The 25,511-nt window shown below is 51.1% G+C and overlaps 1 protein-coding gene across 1 annotated transcript; it reads right to left on the bottom strand.

Moving 5' to 3' along the window:
• On the bottom strand, window positions 1–23,277 carry CPA4 (carboxypeptidase A4). Its single transcript, XM_004608260.2, has 11 exons — window positions 23,210–23,277; window positions 18,054–18,135; window positions 17,507–17,641; window positions 16,398–16,496; window positions 12,908–13,009; window positions 11,274–11,378; window positions 10,589–10,699; window positions 8,909–8,999; window positions 6,865–7,064; window positions 5,875–5,959; window positions 1–1,224 (listed from the first exon to the last, which is right to left on the bottom strand). The coding sequence occupies exons 1-11, from the start codon at window positions 23,275–23,277 to the stop codon at window positions 1,037–1,039; spliced, it is 1,266 nt and encodes a 421-aa protein (XP_004608317.1). The 3' UTR covers window positions 1–1,036.
• Window positions 23,278–25,511: the final 2,234 nt, after the last annotated feature.

Genomic DNA, 25,511 nt, shown 5'->3' with positions numbered 1-25,511 from the left:
GATGGTCCGTGCTGAAGAGAAATGGAACAAGAGATGCCCAATGTCTAAATTCTTCCTCCCCCTTGGTGCTTCCAGGCACAGATGCAGAAGAAAAGAAAGCAACTATCCGGGCCACGAAGAAAGAAAAAGGGAGTGAGAGAGCGAGCAAGCCAGGTGACTAAAAGCCAGGGGAAGGGAGAGCACACGGCGGCAAGTGCCAGCCCGGAGATTATCCAGGCCACGATGGTGATTTAGGGCCCGGACGCTGAGGGCGAGTGAGTGGAGTGAAGTGAGTTCTTTGAAGTGAGTTCAAAAGGCACAGTGGAGGTGAGCACATTGGGACATGTGGGGGTAATTTAGCAACCCCGCTCTTCACATCACACTTTTGTGAGTGTTTCGGGGTGTGCGAGCCCTGGAGGGGCAGAGTTCTCCTTCTGGGGTCCTGGTTACACTAAATAATAACAGGAAGCAAGTGACCCAAACGGGGGGTTTCCAAGGTCTCTTGGGCCTGGGATGGGAAGCGGTTCTCCGTTCTGTAGAGTGAGACCCAAAAGCAAAAAAAACCCACAAAACCGAACAGGGAGATGACACTCCCCTCGCCCTTGCCGCAGTGAATCCTCCAGGATTGATTATTTTTTTCTACCCCCCGGGGAAAATGTGTTTGAGAAGAAATGGGAGGAGACTCTGAGTCTCCTCTGGAAGGAGGCTAAGAGAGGAGGGCCAGGACGCCGAGGCTCTTGGGGAGCCTCCCCTGGAGGACACAGATGAGGGGACTGTCTCAGACGTCCTTTGGTTCAAACAGGAGGTAGAAACAGGAGCAGGGCTTAGTACAGCCTGTCCGAGTTAAGTACTGACCTACAACCGGCTCCGCCAGACAGCAGAATCCAGACGGGAAGGGGTGGAAGTGCTCCCACCGGAAGGGATGAGCTTCCGGGAGGGGGACCGGAGAGGGTCCGACCTGAGTTCATGGCGAAGTCAGAGCGCTCTGATTCCACAGAAGGAACATTCTAGAAGAGCGGTCTCAGCGGGCGAGCAGCTCAGTACACAGGGATACCCTCTAGTAGAGGTTGTCCCGGACATGTTCCAGGATGACCTTCAGCCCCAGCCAGGTCTCCTCCGCCGTGGGGATGATCTGGTTGGCTGGCAGGAGGAAGCCGAAGTGCCCGGTATCTCGCAATTCGAAAGTGAAGGCGTACTTGATGCCCTGGTCGTACGCCCAGTCGATGCTGCTCCCGCTCGCTGGATCTGGAAGGCAGCAGAGAGAGTCCTCAGAAGCTCGCTGCCTTTGGGGGTCACAGGGCCCAGGGCCAGGAGCACAGCCTGCCTCTGGGTCTGTGGGAGTCTGGACCTTGTCCACTATCCCTAGGCCGAGCACGTAGAACCACGGGTCTGATCCATACTCAGCATCTCCACCCATCTCAAAAATAAAAAACCTGGAGCGTTTGCCTCTCCCACCCCTCCAGCTCATAACACACAGTCCCTTACACACAGTCTTTATTTTTTGTTTGTTAGTTTGATTTTTGGGTTACACCCGACATTGTACAGGGGTTACTCCTGCTCATGCACTCAGGAATTACTCCTTACAGGAATTCCTCCTTACAGGAGTAATTACCAGGAATTACTCCTGGAGGTGCTGGGGGGGGAGGGGGACCGTATGGGATGCTGGGAATGGAACCTGGGTTGGCCGAGCGCAAGGCAAACGCCCTACCCGCTGTGCTATCGCTCCAGCCCCTACACACAGTCTTTAAAGAGGCTAATGGGAGCCTCCAAGAGAGACCCACTGCTCGCTGCCCCCTGACACCCACGTCCTGGTGTGGCTCCCGGTCCACACAGTACAAAGGGTTGATCTGGGGGTGCCCTCGGGGCCTGGCTTTCCAAGAGGCAATATTTCCACCTTGCTCTTTCTTGCTATCTCGTTGGAGAGAGCCGGAGGGCAGGAAGACAGTTCCAGCCCCAACCCTCCAAGTCAGGCCTCTACCCTAGCTGGCTTAGGCCCCCCCTCCTGCCCCTCTCCGTCACTCAGAGTGCGCCCCATTAAAAGCAGGTCCTCGTGCAAGCAGCCTCCCCAGAGGGCTGCTGCCACCCTACTAAGCTGAATTCCTGCCCCACCGAAACAGTGTGAGAAAACAACTGTTTGCTGTTTTAAGCTGCTGGGCTTTAGGCTCCGTTTTGACATTGCAAGAGATAAATGGATACACAGAGAGAACAAAGCAGCGCCCCTGGGACCTGCCCTTGCCAGAGGGCTGGGGCGAGGCCAGGGTCTGTCCCGCTTCCCAGACCCTCGGCCTGCAGTAAACTCAGCGCTCGGGGGTCAATGGCGCTGCAGAAGAAAAAGGGCAAAATTGGTCCTTAGCAACATCAGTCATTGCCCTGGAAACTTTACATTTATGATCTCATTGAATTTTTTTTTAAGAATCCAGTGAGGTAGAGGATATTGTCTTTGTTTCATGCATGAGAAACGCCAAGCTTTGTGGGGGCTAGGGGGGTGGGGGCGGGGTATCCGAAAAATAGAGATGGAAAATGGTCAGGCTGGAAATCTTTTTTGTTTTGTTTTGTTTTGTTTTGTTTTGAGCTTACCCCAGCCCTGTTCAGGGCTTATTCCTGGCTCTGTGCTCAGGAGTCACTCCTTGATGGGGCTCAGATGAACCACATGTGGTACCCGGGCCAGCCGCATGCAAGGAAGCACCTACCTACTCACTGTGTTACCACTTCAACCCGTTTCTGAACTGGTGTCATTAAAAAATGACGACACCATTTGTGACTTTTCCTGTGGTCACACTTCCCTTGGGTGCTTGGAATAGGCTCTCAGGAGGCGCCCTGGTGCTGCTCACAGAGTTTCTCTCCCCTGGGAAGATGCTCAGAGACAGTCGCCTTTCTTAGAGGGTGCCTGTCCCTGGCAAGCTCATGTGTTTCAGACCTTTTTAGTGCAGTAGGGAAGCTAGAAGACCGCCACTGGAACGAGCCAGTTCTTAAACTTCACCATACCGGGGTCCCTGCAACAGAGTCGGCCTATCTTTTGAGAAGACCTTCCCCAGAGGTGCTCAGGAGGCCTCTCGGGGCCAGGATTCAAACCTGGGGCCTGGGTGAGGCAGGCACGTGCTCCAGTCCTTAGCACCAGTACAACACACATGAAAACTACAATGAACACGGTTCTGCTCCCTGTAGTCTCCAGTGAACATTTGCAGGTTGCTCCCGGTTAGCATTCAGCTCTCCCTCACCCGTGGCAGGGCTGAGAGAGTTTCATGGTACAAATGCACAGGCCGTGTTTTTCACTAACACTCTGTGGACAGACATGGAGGAGCTTACCATGCTCTCAGGACTAGAAAAAAAAAATTTTAAGCGCCCGCACAAACATCCTCAGGGCTCCTGCTCTAGCTACCCAAAGAACTGGCACACAAGCCCTTCATAACTCAGCATCCGTGACGAGAAGGAGGAGAAGGGGGTCGCTAGGGGCGGGTGGGCCTGCAGGCAGTCCATTCAGAGCGGAGAAACAGACACAAATGCTGAAGAGCGAAGCATTCAGGGGGCAAAGAGGCTGAGGCGGTGAGAGCGGGATGGGAGGGCCCAGCGCGGCACAGAAGGCCAGCGGGACAGGACAGCTGCCCTCACAAGGCCCGTCCGTCGTGGGGAAGAAAGGCTGTCCCCCATGCTTCGCTTACGAAAGCAGGGGAGTGTGAAATGCATGTCGGAATCATTTCCATCCAAAAGGGCTAATCTCAGCAAGGCCCTGCGCTCCGGGAGCAAACACGAGCTGTCTGCGGGGCACGTGGGGGACCCCGCGGATCTCAAGAGCTGATTGTGTTTTGCACGAACCTGGAGGGCAGGCTCGGAAGACAGAGGATGTGTGTGTGTGTGTGTGTGTGTGTGTGTGTGTGTGTGTATGCTGTTTTAAGACAGATTGTCTCCTGCCATCATACCCTGGGCTCCAGGAAACTCTGTGTGTGTGTGTGTGTGTGTGTGTGTGTGTGTGTGTGTGTGTGTGTGCTGTTTTAAGACAGATTTTCTCCTGCCCTCATACCCTGGGCTCCAGGAAACTCTGTGTGTGTGTGTGTGTGTGTGTGTGTGTGTGTGTGTGTGTTGAATTTTGGATCACACCCGGCAGTGCTGGAGAAGGGAGCCCGCTACTCCTGATTCTGTGCTCAGGAGCCAGTCCCACCCAGCAGTGCCGAGGACCCAGCCCAGGGCTCCCGCCATGCCCAGGCTGTGCTCCAGTGCCCCTAACGCAGGACATTATTTTTTTATGTCTCAGGGACACCACGCAGGACTTCTCTCCACTTCCATCAGGAGAATGGGTTGAGTTCCTCTAAATTCAACGTGGTTCCCCTGGGGGAGAAAGACGCATGTGGTGTGGGAGGCTCAGGTCATCCTCTGCGCTGGTGTTTGACCCAAAAGCCAGCACCCTGGTGGCTCGCAAAGACCTTTTCTGAGCCGCCGGCTCCAGGGGCTCCTGGAAAGTCTCACTGGCTCCCTTCGGTCCTGCCTCGGTTCTGACTAATTAGGCAGAGAGAGGCGGGAACTCTCTGGGTGTTGCTGGTTCTCCAAGGAGTTCCCGGTTAACACAACTAATAATAAGAAAGCATGAATAATTAATGGATTGTTGCTGCAATTAGCAACACAAACACCAACATCACACTAACTGCTCCGTGGGGGGAGGGAGGGTAGCGGGAGAGGCAGGCGAGAGGGCTGAGATGGGAGGGAAGCCAGAGGCAGAGTCCCCAGAGGAGGAGACCAGGGGAGAGCGGGGCAGTGAAGCGGGAACGAGGAGAGTTGACTGACAGATCATGGGAGAGGAAGGCGCGGGCAGCCTGTGTGCAGGGGCTCGGCGACGGACCCGCTGAAGGGAAACTACTCGCAGGGGAAAGCAGGGCACTGGCTCCAAAGCTACTGGGCTTGTGCACCCCCCTCCCCATCTTTTTTTTTTTTTTTTTTTTTTTGCTTTTTGGGTCACACCCGGCGATGCACAGGGGTTACCACTGGCTCTGCACTCAGAAATTACTCCTGGGGGTGCTCCGGGGACCATATGGGATGCTGGGAATCGAACCCGGGTCGGCTGCGTGCAAGGCAAACGCCCTACCTGCTGTGCTATTGCTCCAGCCCCCGCCGCCTCCCCATCTTGTATGCAGTTCCCTGCTCTGGCCAGAACCATGGAACATAATCAAACTCTCCATACTCTTGCAATGAGAGGGAACTGGAAGCTTCTCTGAGGGAAAGGAAGGGAGTGTTCAGAGGAGACGTTCCCAGGCGAGGCCCCCAGCGTCGGAGAGAAGGCTCAAGAGACTTCGGCCTCTCTCCAGCACTGCCCGGTCCCTAAACAGCCCATCTGAGCCCTGAGCCAGAAAAATCTCCTGAGCTCCATTGGGTGTGTGGCCCGAAAACCAACCCAAACCGTCTCTAGGTTTGGGATCCTGCCGGATTTGAGGCGGGAGCGCCTGATGAAGTACCCTACTGTGGAGAGGAGCCCCTGACCCAGCTCCCAGAATGCTCCGCGCCAGTGCTTCTTCATTTCTGACAGGAAAGGTCGGGGAGTCTCCCCCTGCACCCCCCCCCATCCCAGTCCACCAATCCAAAGGCAGAATGATGGGCTTGAGGAATTTTTGATAAATGATGGCAGGATCATTTGGAAGATAAGGAACACAGACTGTACCAGGCCAACAGGGCTTAACTTGTCATGGGCACGTGATAAATAGCCCGATAGCAGCGGGATGTTGACTAAGACGCGGGCCTGCAACAGCCATTATCACGCAGGCGTGACATAAATTCAGCCCATTACTGACAGCAAAAACAATCAGACAACCAGGCCGTGGAGGGGGCCCGGCTGCAGCCCCGAGCCGGCTCCCTTTCAGCTCTCCCCTCCAAGTGGCGGCTAAAAGCCCGAGAATCGCGGGGCATACTCACAGACAGTGGTACTGGTGGGCCCCACTTGGTACTCGGTGCCCGACAGGGAAGCTAGGGCTTCAGCTGCATGCTTTGCCACCTTGTCCTGGGAGAGGGTTGGGAGGGGGAGAAGGGAAGATCAGCAGAGTAAGGGGGCCGGGGGGACATCCCATCTGCCTTCTGTGCCCCCATGGCTCCATACTGCAATGGTTTAAAATATTTCCGCCCCCAGAATGGGCACCAGTGGAGGGATGGGTACTCGATCATTGTATGACTGAAATGTAAGCACGAAGGTTTATAAGTCTGTAACTGTATCTCACAATGATTCATTAAAAAACTTAATAAATAAATAAAATATAATTTTTCCGCCCCCTCCCCTGATGTACGTGGCTGAGGTCTTGGTCCTTCCCAGGCATCCTGAGCCAAGGCCAGGCCGCTAGAAGAAGGTGCATGGCTGGGCTTCCCCCAGAGCCTTCCTCTCAGCTCAGGGAGGGAGGAAGAGGGGTAGAAGAGGAAGCAGGGGAAGCACTGCCAGTTCACGCTCACACCGGAGGTGTGTGTTCAAGTCCTCCAAAGACCCGGGGGCTGCCCCAACCCCGTGAGCAATCTAGGAAAGACACCTCCTGAACTTGGCCAAGGTCACGAGCATGAGAAGATCTTCCACAAGCTGGTGTGGCCAGAGCAGAGGTAAAGCCAGAGCTGGCCTTCAAGAACCCACCCCCACTCGCCATAAAGAGCATCCCCTGCCCCCCCCCCCAGGCCAGACTCTGGGCACAGGAAGTCAGGAGTCCACATCTGCGGGAGGTATAGGGAGTAACTGAGGCCCAGGGCAGAAGGAAAGGCAGGGGTCAGCAGTGGTCCTGGGAAGTCCCCACCAACAATGAAGAAAGGGGGACCATCAGGGCTGATGGCATAGCTCCAGGGCTGGGAAAAAAGAGCTGGGCCTTAATGAAAGAATCCAGGCACCGAAGTCTCCCCAGAAAGCCGAAGCACCCCAGGGGAGTCCCTCACCAGCTCATCGGCGTCTGAGGCCTTCTTGGCGGTGTAGCCGTACGGGTACATCAGCAGCTGGGAGTAGCTGTGCAGGTCGATGAAGCATTTGAAGTTCCCATGCTTCTGGATCAAATCGACCACCGACTTCACTTCCACCTCTGAATGGGCGTGGGGTCCGTGGTACACTTCCGAACAGGGGTTGTCGCTGGCTCCCTGACCTGGGGGAGGCCCAAGCAGAAACATTCACCCACAAGCCAAGAGAACGGAAACACGGGATAGTCAACCAGAGAAGGGGCAGGAGGAAGGGATCACGGGTAAGCCCGCTGGTGAGAACTGCTTCCCACTACCCAGATCCAATCCACTGTGTGTGTGTGTGTGTGTGTGTGTGTGTGTGTGTGTGTGTGTGTGTGTGCAGGAGGAGGAGGCATCCCCAGCAAGACTTAAGACTTAGGGGCTACTCCTGGCTTTGTGCTCAGAGTAACATGAAGGACCAAGGATCGAACCAGGGTCAGCTGCATGTAAGGCGAGCCCTGGACTATCTCTTCAACCAACACAGCACATGTTGTTTCACGGGAAGGGCAGAGAAGCAGAGGGCAGGGGTGCCAGGGAAGACACAGCTGTGCAGGGAAACGGGTGGGATGCTAAAAGGAAGGCGTTGACCTTGCATTGTATCACTAATAGTTGTCATAAATAATTAACATCACACTTGACAATGAGTTGTAATTCATAAGTATTCGAGGTAATTAATATGAATGCCAATTAATAATGAAAATGGCTCCACTTATTCTGCTCATTCTCTTGGTTCAGATGTTAGTGGCCAACCACCACCAAAAATAATCTATTGTTGTGGCTAAAGTCACTTGATTATTTGACAAGGATTTAGAAATATTGCCTCTGTATTCCTTCATAAGCTAGCTCCCTGAGGCCTGGGGAGGAGAGGAGTCTAACACACACACACACCCATTGTGGGGATTGCTGGCTTCACTTTGATGCCATCAGCTTCCACAATTGAATCATCTCCTTTCCCACAGTCACATTATTCCTCCCCCCACGACTTTTACACAAGTTTAATAACTCGATTAAAACCCATAGGTCATCCACACTAGGTTCTTGAAACTGCCTCTGAGCTCCAATGTTCTTTTTTCAGATACTGAAACTCACTCTCCAGGTCAGACCAATAAATGAGATAATATTGGGGACCTGGCTTCCCATTGACACTATCTTGGGGCTATTTCAGACTGAAGGTTCTTTACCCAGGTCTCCTGATTCCCACACCCCACCACGACTTCAAAGGACTGAGTTTCCTAGATCAAACGCTGGGGCTAACCAGCTAGTTTCAGTGTCCCAAGGAAGCAGAGCTGCCACCCAGGGCCCCTTCACCCAGTCACTTGCCCAAGAGAAGATGGGATCACCATGGGGTTCACTGTATAAAGATGGCTTGTGGGGTAGATGTCTAAAACAAAACCATTTCTTTCTTTTTTTCTTCTTGGGTCACACCTGGCAATGCACAGGGGTTATTCCTGGCTTTGCACTCAGGAATTACTCCTGGCGGTGCTCAGGGGACCATATAGGATGCTGGGAATCGAACCCAGGTTGGCCACGTACAAGGCAAACGCCCTACCCGCTGTGCTATTGCTCCAGCCCTAACAAAACCATTTCTAAAAGATGAGCATTCTCTCAGAAGCCAGGAACCCACTGAGTCATTCTTGCCAGAATGACGGCCTTGGGGACCAGAGAAATAGCAGGGGATAAGGCATTGCATGTTACAGACCCCCGTTCCTAGGTTCCATCGTTGGCACCTCCAGACTCCCGAGCGTGGAGCCAGGGAGTCACCTCTGAGCACTGCTATGTATGACCCCAAGCAAAACAAAACAAAACAACAGAATGATATCCCCCTCAAATGTATAAAATCCACAAAAGAGACCCAGTGAGCAGAACACACCCTCCATGGCTCAGAGGAGGAGCGACGGGGCTCCAGCTGTGGCATAGAGCTCTAAGAACCCCCAAGCTCTGTGACCCCACTCCACGGGGGAACAAGACTGGAAAGCATATCCCCACCTACCTGCAAAACTAGCGTTCCAGTTCCTATTGGGGTCAACCCCAACACAGGAGCTGCCTGGATTCAGGGAGCGTGTTTTCCTCCACATCCGGTTCTGAAAAAATCCAGTGTCGGGGCGGGGGTGGGGGTGGAGGGGAGAGAGAAAACCAATATCAAGAGGTGGGTCAGGGTGCCTGGGCAGCAAAGGGATTTTTTCTTTGTTTGTTGTGTTTTGTTTGGGGTCACATCCAACAGTACTCAGGGGTTACTATTGGCTCTGCACTTAGGAGTCCCTTGGCAGTGCTCAAGGGACCATATGGGACGTGGGGATCGAACCCAGGTAGGCCATGTGCAAAGCAAGTGCCCTCCCCACTGTACTGTCTCTCCAGACCCACAAAGGTTTTTTTTAGGCGTTGATGGAGATGAGCTCCCGGGACCAGGGGTGGGGTGGGGATACAGCCCCTGCTCTGGAGGTTCCTCAGGGCTCTGGGCCTCACTGCCAGAATAGCCTCCTCCTACTGCCCCCCACAAAATCGACTTAGCCCTTCTGGCTCTAAAAGTGGGTGCGCCCCAAGTGGTCTGACCAGTATGTAATGATCTAAGAACCAGTACTGACACTTCCTAAACCCTGCCTCCTCCTTCAGTCATTTTTTGCTTTCATAAAAGTGGGACAAGGGGGGCTGCCTGATAGTACAGCAGGTAGGGTGTGAGCATTGCACACAGCTAACCCGGATTTGATCCCTGGCATCCCCTGTGGTCACCCAGGCCTGCCAAGAGTGATCCCTGGGTTCCAGCATAAGCCCTGGGCACACGCCAGCTGGGTGTAGCCTAAAAAAGCAAAACCCCCCAAAAGTGGGACAAACTGTCCATGGGTGCCATCATGACCCCTGACGCCCAAGGAAGGGCACAGAAACTGCTGAATTCCTGCCAAAGGAAGTCAGTTGGGTGCTGCCACATCTTTGCCTCTGACCACCATGGCATGAAATACCATGGACAAAGGACAAAGGCACGAGGACACTCGGCAAAGAACTCTTCAGTCAACTTAGACTATGAGACATGCCAAAAATCAAATTATTAGGTTTCTCTGACAGATTAGATATAAGTGCGTGTGCACGCGCACACACACACACACACACACATACACACACACACTCATATATATTATATATACACAAGCAGGGCATTTGCCTTACATGCTCCCAACCTGGGTTCAATCCCTGGCACCCCATGGGGTCCCTTGAGTTCCACTAGAGTGAACACAGAGCCAGGAAGAACCCCTGAGCATTGCTGGGTGTGGCCCCAAAATAACAAAGCAAAAATTAATTTTAGGAAGCTGGAAATGTAGCTCAGCGGTAGAGCACCTGCTTGGCATACATGAGGCCTTGAGTTTGATTCCTGGCCCTAGTCCAAAATGCATGAACTGCTTAAAATATGTCTGAGGAAAAGACTGTGAGGTGGAAAGGAATGAGATAAGCATGGGCTAAGTGTTGATAATTATTTGAGATCCGTGATAAGGATTTCATTCAATTCTAACCAAAAAAGACTCCTCGGTGGATTCTAAAGCTTGAGATAACCTAGAAAAATGAGACCCACATACCAAGCACTTTGGGGGACGCTTCTCAGAAGGTCATACAACAGTTAGTGGCAAAGCAAGAACGTTCACACACTTCACACCGTGCGCGCGGCCGGCGTGGTGCTACTCACTCGGTTTTGTGTATACACATATCCATCGGGATTGGCCACAGGCAGCAAGAAAATATCCATTTTCTTCAAAATGGAGGTGATAACCGGGTCTTTGCCATAATCAGACGCAATCTAAGCCAAGACAATGCATTTGTCAGCCCTGCCATGCAGCAGGCCTAAGCCGTGGATCTTCCCCAGAGGCCCCACATTCTAGAACCTTCTGTAACCTCCCTGCCCTCCTCTCCTCCCCCCCCCCAGAGACTTGCTTCTCAGAATACTTAAAATATCTGGGGAACTTCAAAATTAGTTGCACTGGGTCCTGCTTTTCCCTTTCTTTCTGTCCTAACAGGTGCTAGGAATTGAATCACACCTGCAAGGGGGACGGACCCCCATGGACCTCCCCCCGGCACCTCCCACCTCTCCCAGGGCCAGCTGATTCCTGGGAGGGTGGGGGGAGAAGGGGGCCATGAACATGGCAAAAGGGCTGTGTGTAGGGTGCTTGAAAGGGGTGAGAGCGTATGTTGAGGTCACGTCTGCGGCTTACAGCTTTGTCCAGGGGAGCACTGACCATCTGCAGCTCTTCTCTGAAAAGATCCCCAACCTAGAGTGGCTAGGAGACACCTTCCACCTCCGCCCAGCCTCCTGGGGGGCGCTGCAGGGACCCCGGAGCCCACCAGAAACCTTGGTTAAGAGCAGGCAATATGACCTTCCTTGCGGTCCAGATGGCGGTGGCCTGAGAGATCCACTCCCGGGAATGGATGCCCGCATTCAGCCACACGGCGGCCCGGCGCCCGTCTCCTCCGGTGCTGAACTGTGGACGGGACGAGAAGCCCGAGAATGACTCTCCGCCCTCCTCCCCGCTGCCCAGCTCGCCCCTATTCATTTCCCCCCTGAAGGCCATTCAGAGACCAAGTGTTCCTGAGGGCACATCTATCATGGGACTGCTCCGTGACCAGGACGCTAAGTTGGCAGGCCAGTGGCACCCACACCACGGCGCCGGGCAGCTTGAACCCACTCCAGGATTGCAAGCAAAAAAAAAACCGGTCAGGCGAAACAACCACTATTGTAACTGAAAATGCCAGGGAGATCAGAGATAATATTATGGCTCTCCAGAGACCTCAAAGGGTAGCCCAAGAGGAACACCAGAGGGCACGAACTAGCCGGTTCTGGTGGATGCAAAATAGGGAAGGGAAGGAAAAAAAAAAAAAAGCTTTAAAGTGAGGAAGAGGGGGGTGGTGGGTTGGTGAGAGCCCTTTGAAGGTGGTATAAAATGAATTCTGGCTCCTGCCTTTGAGTGTTGGGTCCCTTGGGTCAGAGTTTGGTGCTAATGAAATCCGGGCTCCACCAGAGTTGGCAAGTAATGTAAACCAGGTGTAACAAGGTTGCAAACTGCCCCTCGAAACACACAGCCAGGCTTGAGCCCAGCTCAGCTTTTAGATCCTCCGGCTGGTCACACAGCCGAGCTCTCCGCCTGGGTTCTTCAGGGATCTGGAGAAGCGGAGGATTTCACAAACCCTTAACAGCATTCCATGTCCCTGGGCTTGTTTCTCCAAATTCCTTTTTATTCATTCGGTTGGATTATTTGTGTAACATAGGTCAACTGCCATACATTCTCTAGCTCCTCTGCCAATGTAGACCCGGGTCTGTTAGAAATTTCTGGAAAAGAGGTTTTAGCAGCAGCTAAGGAGCCTAGACTGGGCCTAAAATGACCTCAACCCTAAAAATGAGTTCTCTTGATTATTATCTCAATAGGTACCCTTGAAGGTAGATTATAAATCATAGGCCTATCCCAATTGGTCCTGCTAAGTACAGAAGGGGAAATAAAGGCAAAAAAAAAAAACCCACAAAAACCCAACAACCAAAACACCACTATGCCCCACCTGAGAGTTTTCTAGAATACTAACCGTGTATCCTCCCTCTCCCCACACCCCATTATTTCCTGTCATCCAGCTGTTCAGTCAAGACTTGGAGAGAGGGCTGGAGAGAGCGTGTAAGGGTAAGGCACCGACTGGGATTTCATCCCAGCAACAAATACCTTCCCACAAGCCCGCCCAGGAATGATCTTCAAGTACAGAGGCAGGAGTAAGTCCTGAACACCACCAGATACGGCTTAAAAGACAAAAACCAAAACCAAACAAAAAGACTCCGAGAAGGATGTGCTCCTTCTAACTCCTAGCATGGCGAGGGTAAACAGGACAGGTGCTGAAATTCAGATCCAGGAAGGTGATTCTCCAAGGAGGTCTGACCAAAGCTGCCTCTCCAGAGGCTGAAGGCTGGGTTCTGCACAAGAATGCAGGAGCGTGAACCCCATGGGGTCCCTGGCCACACACGGCACCTCACCTTTAGGATGTACATCGACCTGTTTTCAAATGTATGTCCAATTTTCTCCCGGCTAACCAACTCTGGGAATTCCTCGGCAATGCTGTCCATCTCACGGTAAATCTGCAGCATGGAAAAGGGAAGCCAGGGTATTTAAAATGTCTTGTTCAGGTGCCAGAGCAATAGCACATCAGATAGGGCATTTATTTGGCTTGCACGTGGCTGACCCACGTTTAATCCCTGGCATCCTGTATAGTCCTCTGAGCAAAACCAGGCTTTTTAGTACAGAGCCAGGAGTTACCCCTGAGCATCACTATCTGTGACCCAAAAATAATCAGTCAATCAATAAGTCAATAAATACATAAATAAAATGCTCTAGCCAGGTATCTGTTGAGCTTTCTCTTGTTGATCTTAATGATTTCTTTTATTTCCGAGCCTTGGGGTCGACATTATATGGACCTGGAAAATTTAATCTCGAGAAACTGTCCACCTAGTGAGTTTGATACACATTTTGTTTGTCTACAAAATTACATTCTTCTAAACTAAAAGAAAGGTGGCATATGAGTACTTCAATGGCCTATTTGTGCCAGGCTGGTATGGACCCAATCTCATTTAGAACATTTTTTTTGTTTTTGTTTTTGGGTCACACCTGGCGATGCACAGGGGTTACTCCTGGCTCTGCACTCAGGAATCACCCCTGGCGGTGCTCAGGGGACCATATGGGATGCTGGGATTTGAACCCGGGTCGGCCGCGTGCAAGGCAAACGCCCTACCCGCTATGCTATCACTCCAGCAACCCTCATTTAGAACATTCTTAACAGCATCAATCTCCAAACTTTCTGATCACTTTCTCCATCCTTATGTGTGTACATTGCAAGACACACCCCCACCCACCTGCCAACAAAAGGACATAAAAGCAGTTGCATGAATAATAAATGTCTATATAGATTCATCGAAGTACAAATAAAAGGTGTAATAACTTCTTCCTCCATCCCATCTTGCTTATTACCCCCCTGCAGTTCAGGCACCCCACTTTGGAAATGATTACTCTAAAAGCTTTGAGAGAACAAGAGCTGGAAGTCCTGGTTACAAATGCTTCCTTTTGTTTTCAACAACAACGACGGCCACCGTGTTTTATTTCGATAGCCTCCATCCATCCTAGTAGTGTGAACCTTTTGAGAGTCAAAAGAAGGAAATACAAACAAATTTATATTTAGACCTGGAAACTGAAAGGAGCTTACAGAGGAGGAAAATGTGCAATCAATACAGAATAAAATCAAGCTTAAAGGGGCTTATCAGAGGTGCAGTTATTAAGGCAAACGGAGCAGAGCGAGAACCCAACCCTGAAGAGAGAGGCCAGCCCGAAGAAATACAATAAAAATGATTCACCATCAAATTGAAGAGTCAAAAAAAGGGGGAAATGGCAGGTTCCAGGAATGAAGAGGGGAGGACGGCCAAAGAGAAAGGCCCAGCATCAGAGACTTGCTCTGGGTGCCCCGGGTGGGGTGGGGGGGTTGTCGGGCAAGAGGAATAGGAGGGCAGGCCTGGTACCCAACACTCAGTAAGGAGCTGGCACCCGAGAGCTGGGAATTAGCAACTCTAACCACAGGGGGGCAAAAATGAAAAGAGCCTAGAAACTTTGCCCGCTGGCCCTAAAAATAGAGCCCAAACACCCGACGATGCCTTGCTCCCAGGCATGAGAAGAAAAAAAAACGGCACCGCTGAGAAACGTTCAAACACCATGTGGTGTCCAGACAAGGCGGGAGCGGGGGCGGGGGGTGGTGGTGTCCAAATTCACACTGCGAACCTCCAGGAGGGAAATTCACCCTCAGAACCAACAAAAATAACAGCCACCATAACCACACACACACACACACACACACACACACACACACACACACACACACACACACACGCACACAAGATCTGACACGAGAAACCCTGGCACAGGCAGACATAAAATTCCCACCAGACTGCCGAGGACCTAAGGAGTGGTCGGCTTTAGGCTCTTCAAAGCTGAGTCGGGCGGAGGCGGGAGGGAGATAGGGCACCCGTCCGTCCACAGCACCCGCTGAAGGCCTCTCAGGGAACCAGAGAGAGGTGTCAAGCAGATGGCCATAACACCTCGGAGCCAGAGAACAAAAGCAAGTGGGTGAGAAAGCCAGGCTCCCCACAGCGGGCAGGTAAGGGGAGAGTTTCCGGAGCCTTCGGTGACATTTGCAACTTGTTAGCTCGGCTCAGGAGGACCCCGTGTTAATGAGGCTCACACCACGGGTTTGATCCCTGTGTGGGCCCTGAGTTCTGCTTTTGTCCCTGGCCCCAGACTGAACTCCTAACTTTATCCAGCTGCTCTGCAGATGTAACTCGTTGGTCACAAGAGGGATCAAGGGGCAGTGCGGTTGGAAGTGCACGCAATAAACAGAGCTACTAACAATCCTGGGAAGAAAACGGAAATAGTTGGTGAACCTTTGAAAGAATCCTTCTTCTCTAAGAAAAACAACTCAAAGACTAGGTCTCATAAAAAAAAAAAAAAGCCAGTCCTGGAACACCAGGTTTGGATATAAAGAAACGGGACGTGTTCAAGTAGAAGAGCATGGATCTAGCTCGGCAACATGTTCCCAGGCTGGCACAACTTCCCAGAGGCAAGGAGAGGACGTTGAGGCTATGTAGGGGACAACGTCACATGTCTATCGACCCTCTTGATTCCTCGGGGTCCTCGTTTCACATGAAATGGCTCTGCTCCAAGTTGTTCATTCGAAGGGTTTGCTGCCCTTGAAAATATGTCATCTATAGAAAGTGGCTTCTAACTAAACACAGCACCGAAATGCATGATGGAACAAATGCATAAGTCGCTATGATAAATGAGTGGAAATATTTGGTTAACCTAAAAATAACCACTTGTCTGCTCTCCCTGAAATAAGGACAGTTTTAATCTGGAGGAATAAAATACAGGGATTATGGGGGGGAATACGAAGGGGTTGAATTACAAGGATTGGAAATGGTAGCAATTATTGCATAGTTTGGAGCCTCAAAAATGGGAGAAAAGTTTGTTTGTGTTTCATTGTGCTTTTAGGTGATGGTGAGGGTCAAGCTCCCCCAGAATTAGAAACGGAAGTGGGCAAACATACCTCACTTTATTTACAGTGAACTTTTTCCACATTGAAAGCTTGCTGCAACCCTGCTGAAGCAAGTCTAGTGGCATTATTTTTCCAACAAACGGTTAGCATTTTTTATTAGCAATAAAGCATTTTTAAATTAAGATGTGGGTATTGTTTTGCTTACCAGATAGCCTTTCTGTGCAATAGAAAACAAACAAAAAAATTAGCATAAGTCCCTTTTCTGGCAATATCATTGTTGTGAGCCAGAACTAAAGCCTCAAGGTGCCTATGTCATCCTAACCCTTCACTGGAAGGCTCAGGTGCTGCGGACGGTACCTTCTGGAAGGAAAAAGAACGGTTACGAAACCCAGAAGACAGGTGACCTCAGTCTGAATCATCTCTGAAATACTCACAGCTTCTAGTGAGTGGTAGGCCCCATAGTTGAAGTTATTACTGCTCCGTTCTTGCCCTTCGTTATGTTGCATTTCTTCATCTTCATGATCTAACAGAGCCTGAAAGCAGACATGGTAGAGTTAGGAGGCAATCTCCAGGAGAAGAATACCATACCTCATGGTATTTCCTTTTGGGTCGCCAAGATGGTGGCCCACAGACATGCATACCAAGTGGCACAAATGTCAAAGTGAGCAAGAAGGTCAGATTTCTCCCACATATCTCTAAAATATGATTTCCTGGAACCCCGCATACATCACTCCCTTCAAAATCCACCTACACCCTGGATTTAGCACATGTACTATTTGGTTATCCTCTACCATGAATTCTCTAGACATTAGCCCGCATCTGGCATCCAGGGCCTCTGAAACACACAGCTTGGGAAACCATTCCGAAACAAAGAAATTCTTATAACCACTCAGACTTTGAAGGTTCCTGGCAGATGTCTGTGACATGTGAGGATGATTAATAAGCTCACAGCTGCTCACGCCATCAGGAAACTCCCGGGCCAAATCACCAATTAGTCTCTAACCCATCTCGGTGAAGGGGAACGTGAGTCCAGCACGGTCCTGCTATTCAGATACAGGTCATGGCTTGAGTGGGGACATTCCGCCCGCTGGGGCTGTTGGCAGCATCCCACCTTTCTAAAGGATGCTCCTTAGGGCCTGTCTCTGACACCACCCGCCTGCCTCGTCTCTTCTTCCCTCCTGACTTCAGAGACAGGAAAAGACAATATTTGTGAGACCGTTAGATACTTAATCCCTTAATCTTCTCAACGAGTCCTCTGAAGGTGGTATCACAATTCCCACTTTACCAATGAGGAGAGGGTCAAAGTGATACTAGGTTGTCCAATGCCATACAGCTAGTGGTTGAGCAAACTGGAGTTTAGATCCAGATTTCAGTTCCTAACCGGTTCATGTGTCTCTCTAACTAGTCTTATCATTTGGCTTCTCTCTTCCTCAGTTTCTTCATCTATGAAACAGTGATGGATACACAGAATTTGAAAATGTCCCAGGTCTACTCTGGCCAAAGTGTGCTACTCTAGAGGAGGGAGGGGCCGAGGTCCCCGTACCTGCAGGTCTTCAATGGTCACAGAGAATTCTAATCCTTGAGATCTCAGGAAGGATTTGACGGGCAACAGACTGACGGATGGCACCAGGATATCTACAGGACGGCCGAAAGTGGAGGGAGACTTCCAGACATTGAGCTGAGGGAAGAGGAATAAAATCAGATTACAGGACAGCTCAGGTAAAAGGCACAATGAGCTCATTCTTCTCGAACAACAGCCAAAAGCCAGCGCAATCCCAAAGAGGCGAGGTTCTCCCGAGGACAGGACTGACCATTTTGCAACTAGACCCAGTCAGGCCAGCCAGCAGGCAGCACCTGACCCCAGGAACAAGTAATAAGTCAATGGCAGCTAGCGATGGAGCTGGCGCCGGAGCCTGCCCTGGCAGCCTCTCTCTCTCTCTCCCAGGACTTCTCCCCCATGTCAAGGCGTGTCGATGAACAGGATTCGACACAGAAATTCTTCGGGAATAACAGAGTAGGGACTGGTGGTGGGTGAGGGAAGCAGAAGACACCTCTTCTAGCACAGCTAGAAGATTCCCAAGACCAAGTACCTTTAAGTTGTCTGAATTCACCAGTTGACTCAGTTTGCTGATCTCGTCTCCATTTCTGGCATTAATCCTAAAAACTTGGTCCCTGGAGTCAAATAAATAAATAAATAAATAAAAGAGAAGAAAAGAGAAAAACAAAAAAAAAATGGTCAGCTTTCAGCTGGTAAATAAATCCAAGCCTCCTAGTCCAGACATAACTGGGCCGAACGGGAGGAAGTGGTCTAGCCTTTGGTTATAATGTATAGCCATTAAAAATAAGACTACGTAGCAAATATGAAAAAGTGCTTATGGTATAACTTGAAGGGAAATATTAAGTGGAAAAGCAGGACACAAAATTGTATGGATGCCATGATTACAAGTATGGAAAAAGCAGATGCATTGGAAGAAAAACAGACGACGGAAATAGAGCAAATGCTGACAGTGCTTATGTTCGGCCGTGGGGTTATGGATGGCTGGCTCCACCCCTTGTATCTGTTTTCTGTCATGTGGTCATTACTTTATAATGGAAAACATATATATTTTTTTCAGAAAGGAATGTTCCTGAGTGACATGCAAAGCTAACTCAAGACATAAAGAAGGACTTCTTCACCATCGGGGTTCAGGCAGAAACAGACCAAACATTGAGCAGAGGAAGAGGGAAAGTGGAGGCCAGGCAGGGTTAGCTTGGGGGGTTAGCTCTTCCCCTCCCTGCAGAGAGACAGGGTCCTCAATGCCTCTCCAAGCTCCAGACCCCCAGGCACACGGAGAACTCGAGGCCGAGGTGCTGAGGCCAGAGGAGGGATTGAATTGTCCCCCAGGAGACCCTGGCGGGCCCACCGGGGAGTCGCCAGTCTGGCCGGCTTTGTTGTGATACCGCACTTGTTTCGGAGACACTATTTAGCTGTGCAGCGAGGCAGGGGTAGAGGCCCCCTAAGTCCTGTGTGTGGGTGGGAGAGGCCTGGGCCTGAAAAGCTGCCTTTGTGCTCCCAGCCGGCTTGGGGAGCCAGGGGAAGCCATTAGGCCGTTGCTAGGTAACGGCCCAATGAATCCGCACTTGACGCTGTCACATGCGTCATCCCTTTGACACGGGATGAATGCGGGAAGAGCTGCTGGAGAGGGCTGTGGGCTGAAGGACCTGTTGACAGAGAAAATGGTTCTGTCACAAGGAGCTAAACAGACAGCCTCACGTGGCCGCGCCCCATCTCCTCATCACAAAACCGGCTCCAGCCGGATGGCCTCTCCAAGTTTAACTTTGTTCTGGCAGGTTCCAGGAGCTCTCCTGGGACAGGGAGTCCAGCCCTCAGGAAGCAGTGTCCACGGCTGGGCAGTCCTCACGGCCCTGGGGAGGTCTGAGGGCCATGTTGAAGGTGACAATTGCCCTTTCAACTCAGCCTGGGGTGGCTAGAGACATCTCCCGAGGGGGGCAGGTCTCAGGGTAAACCCAAGCAACTCGTTCGGGAAGATGAGACACGAAGCCATTTCTCCAACGGGGGCCCAGGAACCTGCCAGGGAAGGGCTGGATTGACAACCGGAAGGACATCCTGACTCCTGGCCACATAGCCCCTCTGCCAAACCCAACACTCAAAGGAAAAAGTATGGCGGGAGGGGGGCATCTCTGTCGTTGGACCACAGAGAGAGCGAGAGGATATGCATTGCAAGGAGGAGGCCCAAGCTCCATTCTCAGTACAGCACTGTCCTGAACGCCACCTCCAGGGGTGGCCCAAAAGCCACAAGAGGGAAAGAATGTTCTCGGACAGTGATTTTTTTTTTTTTTACCCTTTGACAACTGCAACAGGGAGCTAAAAACCATTGCTCTAGAAAGTATCATGGACACAGACATCTCCACTGGCATCTGTGAAATAAAGCTTTGGCCAGGACGCCAGTGACCAGGCAGGGAGGGGGAGGAAAGCAAAGATAAAAGGAGGAGCAACGCCAAGGGAGCCTTCAGGAGTGTGGAAATCATCTGCCACACTTGCCAAGGGCAGCATCTGACCTTTCCCAACATGTGGGCTTCTCAACAGAAACTCCAGGCTCCCGGGCACATCCCGTGTGCCAACGGGAATGCTGTAAATCGAACAGGTGGTCCTGATGAGGATGAAGTCCTCAGCCACCCCAACCTTTCTTAATTGACCCTGATTTTGAAGAATGCAGAAGCAGAAGATGCAGGAGATACAGAAGGCGGGGGTGCAGAGAGACAGGACAAAGAAGTCAGTGTCTCATCTCTCTCTCCTCCATCTTCCTCTTCTCCAGCTTCTTGCCTCCAGCTCCACTGAGATCCCAATTTCACTGCTTGTTCTTCTGTGTCCTTATGTCTGTTCTACCTTCTGCCTGGCCCTTTCCTTCTCTGCCAGGCTACCTCTCACCCAGGCTTACAGACCAACTCCCGCCCCTGGTGAGATTCTCCCTAACCTGAGGAGCCCATGTTAGAGGGAGTCTTCATTTGCCACTAAGAACTGGGCAGAGTGTGTGAGTGTGTGTGTGTGTGTGTGTGTTCCCCACACTATTCCCAGAATATAGATCCATCTTGACCTGGAAACAGAGAACACCCATAGAGGCACCAGGTGAAGGACACCCTTTTCCTTGTCTGCCATGTTCCTGTCTCTATGTGGAAAGGCCCTGCTTCGGCCCGCAGTGGATACGCACCTGAACACAACTTCTCTACCCTCAAGAAGTCTACACAGAGACTTGGAGCTCTTTCTGATGCTGAGATCTGCTCTCCAGCCTCTCACACAGTGGCTGGGCAACCCTTCTCATGCCTTCACCTGATCTGGCCAATAGTTATCTGGGTGCTCTCTCTAACCCCCCTTGCACCATGCAAAATGTTCTTACATGCTGCACTCTCTCTCTCTCTCTCTCTCTCTGGCTCCAAGTTTCAGAGACTCTTAAAGAGCCACCAACCTCCCTCAAGGCTTCAATCAGTTCTCCACCTGCAATCTCATCTCTGCATTTCCAGGCATCCCAGTCACCACCCCATCTTTGAGATGATTGATGGAGGGTTAGAGAGCTCATACAGTAAGTAGGGCAATTGCCTTCAATCCCTGGCACCTATCTGGTCCCCTGAGCACGACCAAGAGGGATCCCTGAGTGTAGAGCCAGAAATAAGTCCAGAGTACAGTGTGTGTATATGACCCCCACCCAAACAAACAAACAAAACACAGAGTGGGGGCTGGAGCAATAGCACAGTGGGGAGGGCATTTGCCTTGCACGCGGCCAACCTAGGTTCGATCCCCGGCATCCCATAAAGTCCCCCGTGCACCACTAGGAGTAATTTCTGAGTGCAGAGCCAGGGGTAACCCGTGTGCATCACCGGGTATGACCCAAAAAGGGAAAATAATGAAAAAAAAATACAGAGTGATGGAAGACCAGGACAGAAGCCCCCAGCAGAGTGCAAGAGCTAACTTTGGTGGAAGGAATCAAACACCCTCTCCATCAGCACTGGGCTTCCCTCGCGATCAGCCTGTGTCCCGGCTTCCCAGCTCCTCAAAGACTTGAAGACCGGCTTCCACTTGTAAAAGCGGAGGGGCCAGGACCTGAGTATGGACTCTGGGCATGATCCGCTCCTCTGCCGACACCTCTGGGTCGGAACCATCTGCAGTTAACTCGGGCACAGATAAGCTGCGACCAGGAGTCCGCCTGAGCCCAGGCCGGCTGTCACCACCCAGGTGTCTGCCGCACGACAGAGAAGCCTACGTCCCGAGAAAGATGTTGAGGCACGGGTGTCACTGCAGAGGGAGCCTGACAGCGCCATGCATCAGCCCACGCCGCGGCGGGCACGGTGATTACACACTCGCTGCTGAGCTGCTGAGGAAGAATCTCCTTGCCCGGCCACCTGCTAGGCTCATCCCTTGGAGCAATCTGGCAGGAAAGACCAGGTGTGAACAGAAGTAATCCCCATAAAAATGACTCAATCTCATATAAGTAATTACCTCCATAAACAACCCCAAAGTCCCTGTGGCCAGGTAATGTGATGGAGAAGAAAGCAACAGACATCACCGCTGATACCGGAATCGGGCCGGCAATGAACTTACATCAGACTCCCAGCCCCCTGGTTTCACAGCTCCTCCCCCCACCCCTCATCCCCCCCCCCCCCGGAGCGGGGACTGTGGCCCGTTCCTTAATTTTCCTAAAATCATTTTTTGGTTTGTTTGCTCATGTTTCGATTGAGAAAAAGGATATCCTGGCCCAGGGAAGAGTCGCATGATCTGAAAGCTGATAAGCAAGTGGCCTAGCGCTATGCAGCTAAGTGATTCCTGTCCGCCAGCCAGCCCCCCCTGAAGGCTGACTGCTTGCCCACCGCCCAAGCGTCCTTTCCTCTCCAAACCTCAAGTCTCGAGTCTGCAGCACGAGGAGGGGTCGCATGCGTGAGCACAGGGACACGCAAGCAGGTCCATTTTCCCAGCTGCAGCTAAAACAACTTGTGGAATCTCTCTCTCTCTCTCTCTCTCTCTCTCTCTCTCTCTCTCTCTCTCTCTCACCAACGTGATTGAGACTAAGCCTTTATCACTCAGAGACAGGCAAAAACTCAAACAGAGAAAATCCAAGTTTTCCCTGCAGCGTGGCCAGAAGTCAACATGTTAAGTAAATCTGAAGAACTGGTTGCATAGGAGTCAGAAAGCAAGAGCTGCCTGGGAAAGATCTTATGCAGAAGAACTGGAGGAGAATGAGAACTTCTGGAGAACTGGAGTTAAGGCACTGGCCTTGCGTGCGGCTGACCTCAGACTGAATCCCCAACACCACTATGGACTTCTAAGCAAGTCCAGGAGTGATGTCCGAGTATAAAGCCAGGAGTAAGTCCCGAGCATCACCAGCTGGGGTCCAACCACCTGCCCCCACCCCCCACCTGCCACACACACACACACACACACACACACACACACACACACACACACACACACACACACACAAAACACAAAGAATGAAAAAAAAAAGGTACCGGCATTTCAGAAGTTGGTGAGGGACTATGGAGCTTGCTTAAGCCTGATTGCCCAGGTAAAATGGCATCTCAACAAGGTGGCTTGTCCAGAACGACACCCTACCAGAGCCAGGTAAGAGCCTCGGTCTTCCTTCTCATCACTCCACCACCCCCCAGCTGGAGTTGTGACCAAACCCGTTTTCAAGTCCGTTTGCCCACCCCAACCTCGCTGAATTAACCAAGAAATCCTGAAGCCAAAGGAACTTACCCAAAAAACTTCTCTCGGCCACAGATGCTGGGCCCAATTAGGGCCCCCAAGAACAGTAGCCACTTCATGTCCCAAGAGTGTCCAGCACACAGGGGCTGAGTCAAGCTGTATTTATAAGGAGGCCAAGGCCGACTCACATCCTCAAAAATGCTAATGAGGTTCCCAAGCACCCTTGCAGCTCTGACAGTGCCCGGGCGGGTGCCTCCCCACTGCCTCTGCCATTCCTTTGGGGTGATAAAGGTCAAGCCTATTGTCTTACGAGATCTGGAACTTGCTCCTCAGGCTGGAAAAGTCTGTGCCAACGGTGCCTGATTGCTCATCAGCTGGCAATTAAAGTGTGTTTTTTGGAGCAAGCAGGAAAACTCCACGGTGCTGGGTGGAATTTATGCTGATAGGAGGGACCGGATTGAGATGGAATTCCCTCAAGAGCAATAAAAAAAGTGAAGACAAGCCAAGACACCCAAGACTCATCTTCTCTGAGACCACACACTTGACCAGCCCGTGGAAGAGGGTGACACCAGAGCACATCATCAGGAGTTTATGGCCTTGGTGATAAATCGAGTGTCTCATTTTTATGACTCCCAAAGGCATAAAAAAAAAATGACGCAAAAGATAAAGGAAGAATGTCTTAGTCCGGATGAAGGATCTGTTTCCTTGGGGTCTGCGGGCTTGATGGTATTTATGATAAGACTTTCTTACAGTGCTCCTCTCTGAGATGGGTGCCTTTTCACTGAGTCTCCACAGAGCAAATGGAAGACACGCATGCTTCATGGCTTCTTCATGAGTCCTGATGCCTCTGTGTCTGACCTGGGAGCCCCAGATCCCACAAGCCCCCCACCAACTATTATTCCCATGGTCAATATTTTTCTGGCTCTTGCTCAAGGAGAGTAAATACAACCAGGGGTCCTGACTGGAAAATGTTAAAGACAATTATTCTGACACTTTCTAAAATGAAACAGCATTATTTTATTGAATATTTTTGCAATAGGCTGGAGTGATAGCACAGCAGGTAGGGCATTTGCCTTGCAAGCGGCCGACCCAGGTTCGATTCCTCCGTCCCTCTCAGAGAGGCAAGCAAGCTACCAAGAGTATCCCTCCCACATGACAAAACCTGGCAAGCTAACCATGGCATATTTGATATGCCAAAAACAATAACAACAAGTCTCACAATGGAGGCATTACTGGTGCCCGCTTGAGCAAATCGATGAACAACAGGATGACAGTGACACAGTGATACAGTGATTTTTGCAATAGGACACCAAGGGTATAGCTCCACAGTGGTCTCCATGCTTCGCATGGATGTGGTCCTGGGCTTGTTCTGCAGTACCAAATATCAGATGACTGCAACATTTGGGGTGCTGGGCAGGCAATAGGAAATACCTATTATGTTCAACATCAAACACAGTAAGAAAGAATGACAGTGTGGTCAGTGGTTGGAAAATTACTGAGATGACATTCAGAGGTTTGGCCCCTCATTGCTTAGTTGGCCTAACAGCACTGTTAACAAAGGTAGGTCAAGGTCTTAGTAATCAAAGGTGAAAGAGGAACTTAACCAAATATCAAAGAAACCCCCAGCACTCCAGACGCAACATAGGTGCGGTGCTTGATTAGTATTTCTCTGGCTCTAAAATAAAAGATTTTATTTAAATTTTATTTTTATTTAAAATTTATTTACTCTAACAAATAGAAGTGCTGACCCACATCACAGCACTTGGATGGATGGCTGGATCTGGAAAACTCTGTACTCCAAGAGATTACACTGGTTTTGCATGTAGCTGGTCCTGGTTTGATCCCTGGTACCAAACAGAATCCCCAAGCCCCTCCAGCAGGATCCCTGAGCACAGAGCCAGGAGTAAGCATCTCTGGGTGTGACCTCAGCCTCCAACCATACACACACACACACACACACACACACACACACACACACACACACACACACAAAATAAATAACCAAGCACTGTGTTCAGTCAAATAAGCTAGACACAAAAGATGCATGATTGCACCTGCCTGTGGTAGTCACAGTGACAGAAAGTAGACTACAGATTGCCAGGGGCCGGAAGGAGGAAGTGGGGGAGGAGCTACTGCTCACTAGATAGAGAGCTACAGTTCAGGATGACAAAACGGCATGGGAACGGGCGCTGACGGCACCACACACTTAGTGCAAACGTATGGAATCCACCGAGTCATGCTCTCAGAATGGTCCATTTTATCACAGGCAGATATTCGCCATCACTGTAAGGGAGGTTGGGAATGTTTTGCACAGGATGGAGAGAAAACATTGGCAGACGGAAAGGGGCCAGCC

This window comes from Sorex araneus, chromosome 1 (assembly GCF_027595985.1).
Source record: "Sorex araneus isolate mSorAra2 chromosome 1, mSorAra2.pri, whole genome shotgun sequence".
Classification (NCBI taxonomy): domain Eukaryota; kingdom Metazoa; phylum Chordata; class Mammalia; order Eulipotyphla; family Soricidae; genus Sorex; species Sorex araneus.
Note: the sequence above shows the minus strand (reverse complement) of the source record. Positions and strands in the feature narration are given on the sequence as shown.

Coding starts and splice junctions, on each gene's coding strand:
- CPA4 (XM_004608260.2), bottom strand. CDS start 23,277: ATGAAGTGGCTACTGTTCTTGGGGGCCCTAATTGGGCCCAGCATCTGT. Junction 7,065..8,908: donor CTGGAACGCTAGTTTTGCAG/GTAGGTGGGGAT, acceptor GGCCTCCCCCAG/GTCAGGGAGCCAGCGACAAC. Junction 5,960..6,864: donor CCTCAGACGCCGATGAGCTG/GTGAGGGACTCC, acceptor ACCCTCTCCCAG/GACAAGGTGGCAAAGCATGC.